The sequence below is a fragment of the Gallinula chloropus genome (genome assembly GCF_964237585.1).
Source record: "Gallinula chloropus genome assembly, chromosome: 6".
Lineage (NCBI taxonomy): Eukaryota > Metazoa > Chordata > Aves > Gruiformes > Rallidae > Gallinula > Gallinula chloropus.
In genome coordinates this window covers 31,523,051-31,535,567 of record NC_140091.1, presented here as the reverse complement: position 1 = coordinate 31,535,567, position 12,517 = coordinate 31,523,051, and the positions used below count along the sequence as shown (strand labels likewise).

The 12,517-nt window shown below is 37.3% G+C and overlaps 1 protein-coding gene across 3 annotated transcripts in view; it reads right to left on the bottom strand.

Moving 5' to 3' along the window:
- The window catches only part of COL11A1 (collagen type XI alpha 1 chain), a gene marked incomplete at both ends in the record, with an annotated part of 145,459 nt that overhangs the window by 85,825 nt on the left and 47,117 nt on the right, over nucleotides 1–12,517 (bottom strand). For all 3 annotated transcript variants that reach the window (XM_084266324.1, XM_084266326.1, XM_084266325.1), the window contains 8 exons: nucleotides 1,469–1,525; nucleotides 1,766–1,849; nucleotides 3,993–4,067; nucleotides 6,155–6,217; nucleotides 7,208–7,249; nucleotides 8,114–8,176; nucleotides 10,687–10,932; nucleotides 12,386–12,481. In XM_084266324.1, coding sequence (XP_084122450.1) covers nucleotides 1,469–1,525; nucleotides 1,766–1,849; nucleotides 3,993–4,067; nucleotides 6,155–6,217; nucleotides 7,208–7,249; nucleotides 8,114–8,176; nucleotides 10,687–10,932; nucleotides 12,386–12,481 — 726 coding nt within the window. The remainder of the gene's footprint in view (nucleotides 1–1,468; nucleotides 1,526–1,765; nucleotides 1,850–3,992; nucleotides 4,068–6,154; nucleotides 6,218–7,207; nucleotides 7,250–8,113; nucleotides 8,177–10,686; nucleotides 10,933–12,385; nucleotides 12,482–12,517) is intronic.

The following is a 12,517-nucleotide window of genomic DNA, read 5'->3' as shown; positions in this document are numbered from 1 at the left end:
TTGCCACAAGAAATTTTGCAAACAAGATTACAGACATGGCTAACTGTAGAGGTGTATGTAATTATTTATGTAAAACTATTCCCTAGTGTTATAAGTCTCCCAGTGGGGTCTATCCAAACACACCAAAATCTACAATAAAAAAAAATTTAGTATTCAGATTAAAGTGCAGACCTTAAGAACACAAACTGTGGCTTTTATTTGTATTGGGTTTGTGTGGCAAGGTTTTGGTAGCAGGGGCCTGCACGGGTGGCATCTGTGAGAAGCTGCCAGAAGGTTCTGACCTGTCTGATAAATCCAATGCCAGACAACTCCAAGACGGACTCACCACTGCCAAGGCCGAGCCCATCAGCACTTGTGGTAGCACATCTGGGATGATGTAATTAAGAAGGGGGAAAAAAACCCTGCGCAACACGAAGAGCGATTACAGCCCAAGAGATGAGTGAGAACATGTGAGAGGAAAAGCTCTGCAGACACCCAGGTCAGTGAAGAAGGAGGGGGAGGAGGCACTGCAGTCACAGACACAGAGATTCCCCTACAGGCCTTGGAGAAGTCCATGGTGAGATAGGATGTCCTCCTGAGGCCCATGGAGGTTGATTGTGGAGCAGAGATCCACCTGCAGCCCATGGAGGACCCTACACCAGAGTAGGTGGATGCCTGAAGGAGGCTGTGGCCCTGTAGGAAGCCCATGCTGGAGCAGGCTCCTGGCAGGACCTGTCGTCCTGTGGAGAGAGGTGTCCACAGTGGAGCAGGTTAGCTGGCAGTATCTGTGACCCCACAGGGGTCCTATGCTGGAGCAGTCTGGGCCTGAAGGTACACACCCTGTGAGGAACCCATGCCAATGCAGTTCATGAAGAGCTGCAGCCCATGGGAAGGACTGACATTGGAAAAGTTCATGGAGGACTGTCTCCTGCAAGAAAGACCCCACAATGGAGCTGGAGAAGAGTGTGAGGGGTCTTGCCCATGAGGAGGAAGGAGCAGCAGAGACAACATGTGATGAACTGACCACAACTCCCATTCCTTGTCCTGTGCTGCTCAGGGAAAAGAGATAAAGAAAATTGTGAGTAAAGTTAAGCCCAGGAAGCAGGGAGGAGTGGGGGTAAAGTGTTTTTAAGATTTGCTTTTATTTCTTATTACTCAACTCTGATTTCATTTGTAATAAATTAAATTAATTTTCCCAAGCTAGGTCTGTTTTGTCCATGATGGTAGTTGATGAGTGATCTCTCCTGGCCTTTGTCTTGACCTACTAACCTTTTATTATATTTTCTCTCCCCTCCCCAGCCTGAGGAGAGTGACAGACCACCTTTGGTGCACACCCTGCATCCAGCCAGGATCAACCTACCAAATAATTATCATTTTCTTTTTAAGTAAAACAAGTACAAATATAGAGACATAGGCAAGGCCAGAAGAAAATCCATGGACCTGTGTTTCTGTGTGGGCATATACCTATGGCACTGTTTTGTTTACATACCACAGGACCTGGTCTTCCAGTGAGTCCCATGGGACCAGGAGGACCTCTCATGGCAATCTGAGAAAATAAACAGAGCAAAACAACAGGTATGAAGAAAAAGCTGCCAACCAGCATAGCAATTCTATATTAATGCAATTTCATAATCCATTAGCAAATAGCCTTCATCATTGACTCAGATGTCAATAAGGACTCTGATGAGACAATGCTTAGAGCTCTTCACATGCTGTATGACATAAACTGGAAATGTTTTTGGAGCCACCCTTGTGGCAATTTTGTTTGCCGGCTTCTTGTGCTCACCCTGGCTTGCTGAAGAATAGCTTGAGCTTGAGCTTCCTGAGCAGAGACTGTTGGGCCCTTCTCACCATCTCCACCAAAGCGGAACTGCAAGGATCAAAACAAGAAAATTATTCAGAATTTACCAAATTAAAACAATACCTGTTATTTTCTGCAGCTGTGTAGTGTAAGCTGCTTCAGAGACACAGGGTCTCACTCATTAAGTCATTCCACTAACATTCCACTAAGACTGCTGCGTTAGGACCACCGGATCCAGCATGAATATTATTAAATCACTGGTAATAGTTTAGAACTGAAGTGCAAATCTAATTCTTTATAAGCAAACATTTTCTTGATTTCATAGGAATTTCTTTTTTCATTTTGGTTGTTTGCTTGTTTCAAAAAGAGGCCAACATAGCTGAGCTATCTGAAAAACCTCAGTAAAAATATGTTTCAGAATTAATTAATTCTCTGTACATTGGTAGCTACCCACAGAAAAAAGCAATTCAATGTAAGGTAGACTTCAATTTGAAAAATGTTTAGTATCTAAAATGAGACAGTTTTGTGTCATTAATGATAAATTCAAGATCAATTACAGGGTAAAGTTTAAGTACTCATAGCTGCACTGCTGGAGTGTTACTGCTCATGAAAATGAGTAGTAGTTTTGCAGTGTTGCAGAGACACTAGGCTGCAACAGGAAGAACAGATTTCCAAAGATATAACATAGGTAGACTGGATATCAGGGCCATGAATCTTTTACTGCTCAGAACCGTTCATTCAGTTTCCCTACACCCAGAGCTGGCATGGTAACTAAGGTCTTTCTCCTGCAGTCCTGGAAGGATTTTTCAGAAAGTGATAGAAAACCTACTGCTTTAAGCCCCCACAAATGAACACCTGGATTTTTCTACAATGAGACGAGAACTACCAAGTCTCCTACCATTTGAAAGCAGCTCAGGTGGATTATAGGCATCTGCATAATGTTGAATTAACCACATTTTCAAAATATTTTTCCAAGCAAAAGTGCCCAAATTCATTGTCCTGTATACATTGAAAAGATGAACCCATTTTTTATGAATTCAAGCCCCATGCATGATGAAGAGCCGCCACACATCCCACAAAGTGTCTCCTACATGTTATTTGGTGTCTTGAATATATCTCTGCGACATGACAGTCTGCCAAATTCAGCAAGATTTTTCCAAAGTTGCTAATAGGTTAAGTATTAGTCCACACTTACTATCTTTAATGGAGCTAACTAATAGAGCAATTACAGACAGAACTAATAGAGCAATTACAGACAGAAGAATTACTTTGGAATAATTCCCATGAGGAGTAGTGGCATTTTTTCATCAATTATTGGTAAACAAACATTTTTGTTACAGAGACAGCTGCAGTAACAGAACTTGGTGCAAGCACAAGGTCAACATCAGCTTATTTTTATAAACTTCCATTGATTATTTCATAAATAGAAAATAAACATTACAAAATTGTCCTTTCCATATTGATACTGATGGAGTCCTGCCTCCTGTATCAGAACTGCAGCTACAGCTCTGAGACATTTTGCATACTTTGCATTACTTACAAAATATAGTGGCCCTTCATTTAAAGTTGGTTTATCAGTTCTCTGGGATGCTAGTACTCAACAGAGATTTCACGTACAGACACACACTTAGGATTAATCAATTCCCTGCATACAGTACTTTTCATACCACAAAGCTGCAAGATACTTTAACAGCTTTGGGTTTGTTCCTCCACCTGCTAAAACAGATGGTGTTTTGCTTTGACTCCAGTGGGAGCAGAGCTGGCTCTGTGCATATATTCCTATTCAAAAGATCCACTGACTCTTCAAAGAGGACACTGAAGTCCAATTTTAAGCATGGAATGCTTAAAATTCTCCATGTCAAGGAGACTTGAAAGCACACACGCCTGCTGGGAGTATATGCCCTTAGTACAACAGCAAACTCCTTGTTTAGGACATATAGCAGCAAATAACAGTTACTGTTCAAAATGTAAGGAGGATTTTAGTGAAATACATTCATGTAGGTTCCAATCTGGCAGTAATGCAGGAACTAAAGCATATGCTTTGTTTGAGAGGAAAAAGAGGCACCATATGATCTTCAGATGCTTACAACATACATGAAACTCTGCATTATTTCTCATTCCAAAGACAAGAAAAGGAAAACATCTATATACTTCTTGAAACACAGTTCCCCTTTTTGAAGGCTGGCTACCCTGTAATCATAATACAACTTACCGGCAACATTAACATGGTACCTGGGGGACCTGCTAAACCATCAGCACCAGGGAGACCAGGGCGACCAGGTGGACCCTAAGAGAACAAAGGGATGAGAGCAAAAAGATATTTGGATAAGATAAACTTTTTGTGTCACTCATACATTTGTACTCATATTGGAGGTTTAACAAGCTCTTTGCAAATAAGCTCTTTACCTCATTATAAATAAGTGAGGTAATTAAAGAATTCAGTTTAGGGAATACATTCAGTAATAGGGAAGAAAGCTATTTTCTTCAATTATTTTATTTACAAATTATATTAAAAATTGAGTAGACTACCTAATTACAGAGGCTCTGCTTGTGATTTTGTAGATTACTAATACACATTATAGATAATACTAAATTGAGAATTATTACCAAATCAGATGTAAAATATCTAATAAAATGTTGTAATTGTTAAAAAGAGTCATTACATATACAGACAATTTCAAGTCAAGGTTCAAAAATAGAAAAATAATTACATGCACCTGCAAAGCACCCTAAGAATCTTCACTCTGACCCACAGTGACTTTTATGCACTTCTATCATACGAGTCTTTGTGAAGATTAGTATTGAAAGATTAAATTATAAAATTAGATTACTGAAGATTAGATTATTTTTCACTTTCTTCCATTGCACCATTTTAAGTGAGGGACATTTATCCCTACAATAAAAAAAAGTGGGACCACTATTGGTCCTCTCCAGAAAGGTATGTTCATTCATTTCTCAGTTGTCTTATATCCATTACTAGGGTTAGAATGACAGAATGTCAAAAGCTGAAGCCCTATAAGGCAACAAAAAAAAAATGTGGATTTCTCAACTTACTATATACTGTTCTATATTTCTGTGCTCAGAATATTCTCAACTGTTCTAGGTATAAATGTGGACTTTTCAAAATTAGCCAATGTGCTTTTCCTGAGTGTTAATTTTCTCACAATAATACTTTTAAAAATTTTTAAACAAAAATAAAAAGCAGTCAGAATAGTTATAGCAAGATCTAGAGCCTTTATTCATATACACAGATTGCTGTTTAAGTAAAAAACCAAACTTGTCCACATATGTCTAGAATTTAGTTATACACTTTATTTCATTAGGATGATATCTGACAGCAAAATCTTGTTGCAGAAATCTGTATTATTCTCATGAGTTGGGTAACTCATTTCTACAGCTATTCGTGTAATGTGTCCTTTTTAATATAAAACATTTTGTCTGTTCCATGACATGCACATGACGTGTTTAGTTGAGTATTTCTTTATGATTGAGTAGTTAAAAACCCCCTAGTATTAGGAGTCGTCATTCCATTACAAATTGTTAAAATTCCCATTTTATAAGTCTAAATTCCAAAATATATTACTTAGTTAATCTATAGGAAATAAATCTGAATGAAGTGTGGATGCTATCTTACTCTCAAGGTGGAGCATTGTTGGGATTTTAATACTATCTCATTATTCAGTGAAACAGCAGTATCTTCTCAACATCTTCTATGCACAAATACGGTATGAACATGCTAGATTTGTCAGTAAACTATCACTCATAAAACTCAGGAAAGTAATTTTTCTAGCATATTTTCTTCATGTAAATATATTTAGGCTGTTTCAAAATAAAGTTAGTTGTGGCAGTGAGAAAAATGCTTGTGAGAACGTCAGATGAAAATAATAGCTTAAATTTCAATTATATTTATTAATAGATCATCCTGTATTTTATTTAATATGACCAATAAATACTGCATAGACAGTCTAAATACTACCCATCACTTTTGATATTTCCATATGTATTTTGATTCCGCAGAGCTTGTTTTTCTATCTCTACATGTTCCTGACAGATGAAGTCATACTGATGTCTTTAAAATGCATACAAATCCATATGAAATGTGTGTAATTATTGGTTCAAATTCACATCAAAACAGGGAAATATAGGCAAATAGGAACTTTTTGCCTGCAATTACATTACATATTTCTACCACTACAAAAATGTTTGTCTAGATTCTCAGTCATCTTGCTCAGCTGAATGAACCAGCCTCAGTTCCAGTGAAGTTGCTTTATCAGTGGATATATATTTCACATCCAAATCTAATCTACTTAACTTTTGTAGCAATTAGTGCAAGACATACCATGAATACCCAGGATAACCTGTATGGTGACTTACCCTTTCACCAGGGTCACCTGGAGGACCAACAGGACCTTGTAGACCTGGGGGACCTGTAAGACCCTATGAAAATGAATAGCATTATTATGCTGAACGATGACTTGCAGAAGTTTTGAACTATTTTTTTCTCTGGAAAGGTATGTTCAATACACATTTGGAAAATAATTATTTATAAGGTAGCTTTTTTGTTTTTCTTACAAAGATTTATAGTTATCATCCAAATGTTTGATTTTCCTGTGCACTCACTCAGCTTGTAGCATGCTGTCACTGCAAATAGTGAAGATGGCCATTTATTACTCCCTTCTAAAAACACTAAAGTTTGTTTATATATATAGTGCAATATACAATTTGGAAACTATTATGAAAACAGTATTAATTGTCTTAACTCATTAATACCAAAGCACAGTGGATAAATTCAGCAGGACAGGGAGGTGATTGTCCCTCTCTACTCTGCACTCGTGAGGCCCCATCTGGAGTACTGTGTCCAAATCTGGGGCCCCCAATACAAGAAGGATGTGGAACTGTTGGAGAGGGTTCAGAGGAGGGCCACAAGGATGATTAGAGGGCTGGAGCACCTGCCCTACAAAGAGAGGCTGAGGGAACTGGGCTTGTTCAGCCTGGAGAAGAGAAGGCTGTGGGGGGACCTCATTGCAGCCTTCCAGTACCTGAAGGGAGCTTATAGGCAGGAGGGGATTCGACTTTTTAAAAGAGCAGATAATGGCAGGACAAGGGGGAATGGACTAAAGCTAAAGGAGGGAAGGTTTAGATTAGATATTAGGGGGAAGTTTTTTACAGAAAGAGTGGTGAGGGGCTGGAACAGGCTGCCCAGAGAGGTGGTGGATTCCCCGTCCCTGGAGGTGTTCAAGGCCAGGTTGGATGGGGCCCTGGGCAGCCTTGTGTAGATCCAGGCCTGGAGGTTGGTGTCCCTGCCTGTGACAGGGGGGTTGGAGCTCTATGATCCTTGGGGTCCCTTCCAACCCAGACCATTCTATGATTCTATGATTCTATGAATAATCAAAGGCGATAAAAGCAAATTGTGATTAATCTACTTACAGCAGGTCCTCTTGGTCCCGGTGGTCCTTCAATGAGCATACCCTAGGGGGGATGAAAACAGTTACTAAATTGTGATATATGGAATAAATCTTTAGGTGAACTAATAAAGTCAATGTTTCTTAGTGTTTTGATAAACCTTTCTAGGGCTCTTCTCTCCAGTTACAAGAATTGAAGTCTGAATTGCTGTGTGGCTTTAAAAGTGAGAGAGACTTCTAGGCTAGTGCGATCTCACAGTACTTGATTATATTTTTCTGTTGTTCAAAATGCTGTTAAAGAATTTGCTGTGCATAGCTCTGGCTATTTCTATGTTGCAGGTCTTACAGCACTGCCTACATGCTACTTTAAATTCTGGGTCATGGTAATATTTACGAATACATGTTCTTCACTTGTACTTGGCTTTCCACAGGAAGGAGGACTGGACAAACAAGCTTGAAGCTGGCTGCAGTGAACTCCAGTGACCTTGGAGATTGGCAGTGGATGTAAATTAAAACATAAATCTATCTTAAAAATGTTTAAAAACCCCATGTATTTTATGAGATAACATACAGTAAGCTTCTTCATAGATCCTGACTGAGGGATAACAATCTTGACTTTTCATTATTGTAGTCCTTTAACTTTGGTAATCAGTAACAACTAATCACTAATCCTGGAATAGGAATATAGAATTAAAAGGGAGTTTTTGGATCAGTTAGTCCTTTGTGTAACTGAAAGAGAAGGCTGAACAAACTACTGTCTGTTATCACTTTTAAACCGTCCACACTGCAGATCATTGTTTCAGAGATCACAGATAAGGTTACTGTCATCCTATTATGAAAAACATGGTTTGATAATGATGTCTAAAGAGTGTACATATGTTATAGAGTGCTAAAAGAAAAAAAAAAACAACTCACCCACGTATGTACTTACAGGTTCAATCACAGCTGGTTCTCCTTTTTGGCCTTTTTCACCATAAGCCCCATGTCCAGTCACCTGGCCAGTAAGAACAGCCCCAAATATAAAAATAAGAGACAGTTCAAGGACCTAGTACAATAAAGAACTGCAGCAACCTGTAACTAAAAGCTAAAGCTGGAACTGATCTGTGCTATGAACTATACAAACTATACAAACACAAACTATATCAATCAATAATATTTAATACATTGGAAATGGCAAATGCAAAAACTGCATGCATACTTTTCAAGTTATTGGATATTGTACATTTGTAGTTTTCCAAAGAAATGTAATGGTTTGCATCCCATAGTTTGTTTTGCATTAGGACTTTGAACTAAGAACCTAAACCTTCTGCGTGCAAGTCACAGACTTGTTTCTCTTCTTATTTGACTGGACATATTCTTGCAATTAACAATGATTCTTCATGGCTTTCTGATTTTAGCAAGCCTAAAGTACACTGGAAAGAAAGATGTCTTGGTCTGATATGGACAGTATTCTCCAAAGTCCTAATTTCATACATTAGACATCCACAACATGTGAATTAGTCTGAGAAGACTCTGTGACTTCAAGGCATAAATGGGAAGGGAGTTAAGTTGTAAATATTGAATAATATTTCTTGGCCTGCCAGTTAGGCTTCCTAACTATATGAATTATCATTAACTGCAAAATTCTTTTAGGATCAGCTCTATGGGAAGTTTTGGGTTCAGGATTAAGTTAAAAGAAATACCTAAATCAGCAGGCTAATAATATGCTAATGGCAGAACACAGATATATTCAAATTGAAAACAAAGACGAATAAACTTCTTTATTTTTAACACAGAGATAGGTGCTTTTCCTCAGAAGTAACTCTCTTGATTGCAAACCAGATTATATTCAGCCCTGATCAGATAAAAAATTGAAATGCTCTTTTTTTTTTTTTTTTATAATTTCAGTACAGGGATTCCACATTTACAGAAAAAGAGTTGAGGATTTGAAAATGTGAAGGATAACATTACAGTATTATGAAATGTTTTGGAAACTAAAAACAAGATACAGATTTGTGTCTTGTGCATTTTGTATTGATTTATAAAGGCACAGATCTCACTAGTAACAATGCAATAGATATAGATAAATAAATTTTATTATATTAACAAAAAATCACATCAGATCTCCACCTTTGGAACTTTTTGTAAAAGTTTCTAGGTACTAAGCACTTTTCATCTTGCTTTTTTTATCAAAGGCTTGTTCCAAATCCATCCATATGTCAAAGGTAAATTATATGATATACCTGGTTCAGCAGATGAGAGTTGTAATAATGTTGGGACAGGTCAGAGTCTGGGTTCTAATTCAAACTTCCTGACTTCATCAGTTTTTTAGCAAGGCATTTTAAGTAGAAATTTACACCAGGGGATAGAAGTCTACAGAGTCATTTGCTTAATGCAGGCACAAATGGTGCCTTATTGGCTCTTTTCTTGGCAGATAATCTGACCTTTCCTATGTCATTCTGCCAGTGTCCCCATCTGTGCTTGAAGGAAAAAAAGTGAGTTTGTATCACATTGCATAGATAAGGATCATTAAAAAATACAATGACCCAAACAGGGTTTAGAAAGGAGTGATAAATAAAATACCAAAGTATGGGTTTCAAGTTTGGCAGAGAAAAGCAACCTCACAGTGTTTGTTGTTATTTCTTGGATCCTTTGTAAACCGAAATTTAGAGTTTGTGAGGAGAAAATAAAGGTAGGACTGAGCAAATACTCAAAAAAAAAAAAACCCTCCCCTTTTCTACTATATCCAGGGCCTTCCCAATTAAAAATCCAAGTGGGAATTAATTTTGTTTCCAGTCTGTCATATTAGTTTTCTTAGAGGCTTCCACAGTCTGGTAAACTGGTAAACGAGGATCTTGGCACAACTAAAGGAAAATTAAAGCCTTGCTGTTAAGCCTGTGGTTAAGTCAGAGGGAAAGAAAGAACTATAAAACACACAAAAAAGAGCATGATTCACAGGATCCACCATGTCATCCTATCTTCCTTTATATATACTGAGCTGTTAAATCACTCCTGCAAGGTTGTAAATCTGTCACTATTGACTAAGCTTATTTTCATGAAAGAGTTCAGACCTTCACCTTCCCGCTCATGAATTTTCTTCTTGGAAAGTAACAGAAGCCAAAGGATTCTAGACACTTACAAGAATTTCAACTTCTAGGGTAATCATATAAAATATTAATCACAGTACTTGCACCTGCATTAGAACTTACATTCTTTCCAGCTTTAGCTCTAGTTTAGAAAGATTTTCAAAACCTGTTCATTTTATCAGCTATTTTTGGAATTCTACCTCTTCCTCACTTTCCTTCCCATCTTCAACCCTTCCTTACTCCCTTCACCAAGGGAGACAAACCCCCTGCATTTAAAAAAAATGCTCAGGATTACTAACACAAGAAATGCTTGATCCAAATCCTATCAAAAGTAATATATACAAGGAGCTCTACATCAGGCTCTGTACAGTTGTGAGATTGAGTAACTGTAAAAGAATTGCTACATTGAATTAATCTGCAGTGTCTTCAGTCAACTTACGCTTGTCTCTGTGATATCGGTCTCTGCAGGAACACCTGGACCAAACTCCTCATTAGTGGAATCAGTTGGCTTCTCTTCATATTCTTTATATTCATAAAAATCATATTCGCCTAAATCTCCATCTACCAGCAGATCAGATTCACTGAGGTCTACTCCTCTGTTTCCATATTCAGTTTCCTCATTTTTTTTATCATAATCCTCTCCAGTTATGTATTCTTCAGCAAATACTTCTTCAACAGGATTTTGCTATTCATATCAGTAGCAAAGATTTGGGAATAGGAGGAATACGTGAGTTATTGTTAGTAAAGCAATGTAAGCATATGCTGATTCACCATGATGATTTGTCAAAAAAAGAAAGAACAGTAGAATTACAGCATACTGTCTTTTAATTAGAGTCTGAAGGAATGGAACTCCAGCCTTTCAGAGTAATTAAAAGATCTTTGTATACGTAGTACAAAGACATAATGCTTTGATAGGCTTTTTTAAATTTTAAAAACCATTTAATTCAATATATCCAGTACACTATTAATACTGCTTGCTTAATGTTACTTTAGTGCCAAATACAGCTAAATTTCCCTGCTTGGTTTCACGTTTACAAGCATTCATGAATGAAAGTCTGAACCGCAGTGAGCAGTGAATAAATTACAGCTACATGGAAGCACATGCATCGCTTCCCTTAAGGCCAGCCTTCATTATTTTGTGCCTATAAATACCAATGGTGAGCTAGATGTTTCAAACTTTTTTCTCTTGTTAATGATTTTGCAGTTTCTTTATCATTCAAAAAGTCATGGTTCATGTATGTCATGGCAATTTATGTATTTTTTTTAGCTGAGTCAAATTCCACCAGCAAAACTCAGAGTAATTTTAACATTTCTGAAACCTAAGCTTTCATTTTGATGTAAACTGTCAAACCAAGCAACCAACTCACAAGCACCAAAGCAGCTTAAAAGAATGCTTTATGAATGCTATAGTTGAGACGTACAAAATGATTTGTGAAAAAATACTCAGCCATCATTTTTCTAAAACTAGCATTAATTAATCTGCAGACATTAATTAACACTGGTTGTTTGGTGTAGATTTTAACAGAATAATTTTTAGGCTTGTCATTGTATTTTTTTAAAAAAGCAAATTCTAACATAAGTGCAAATATTAATTTTATCTTTTTTGATAATTCAAAATACAATGTTTCATAGAACTCACTGAAAAGCAAATAATTTGGTTGTGTTAGCAGAAGAAGTAAAAGGAAATGATGGCTTCTGATTCAATATGTTGCTGTAGTTGCTGCCATTCTTTGTCTTGTGTAAGGCTCATTTTACACTGCATCTTAAAAGTTACAGGAAAAATGAGAGATTTCACTGCTTCTTAGATTAGGAATATGTCTAGTATTTAACCTAGGTTATACTAGACATAGCTCCATTCACATCCACACTGAATGCCACAACCCTGCATTCCCACAGCACACATCACTGAATGATTCCCAGAACCATGAATTCTGCAATCTACAGATTCAGCAGATCTCTACAGAATTATTGGGAGTTCTGCCCAAGAAAATAGTAGGTTTTGATACGGCTGAGAAAGCATAAAATTGGATTAATTGCTGTTATGTATAGGTATGTATATTTACAGAGACATACATTCATCCTTCTAAAATGTTTGTGCTTTTTTAATTGTTGACACCCAGTATACAGGTCCTTATTACCTCATTTGCTTCAGTAGTTCTGGAGGGAGCTTCTGTCTGGAGCCCATAGTAATTTTCAGCTATGCTATACTCTTGAAATCCATCAACAACGTTCGCCTAGTATTAAAGAAAAGAAAAGGTACATTACTAAGG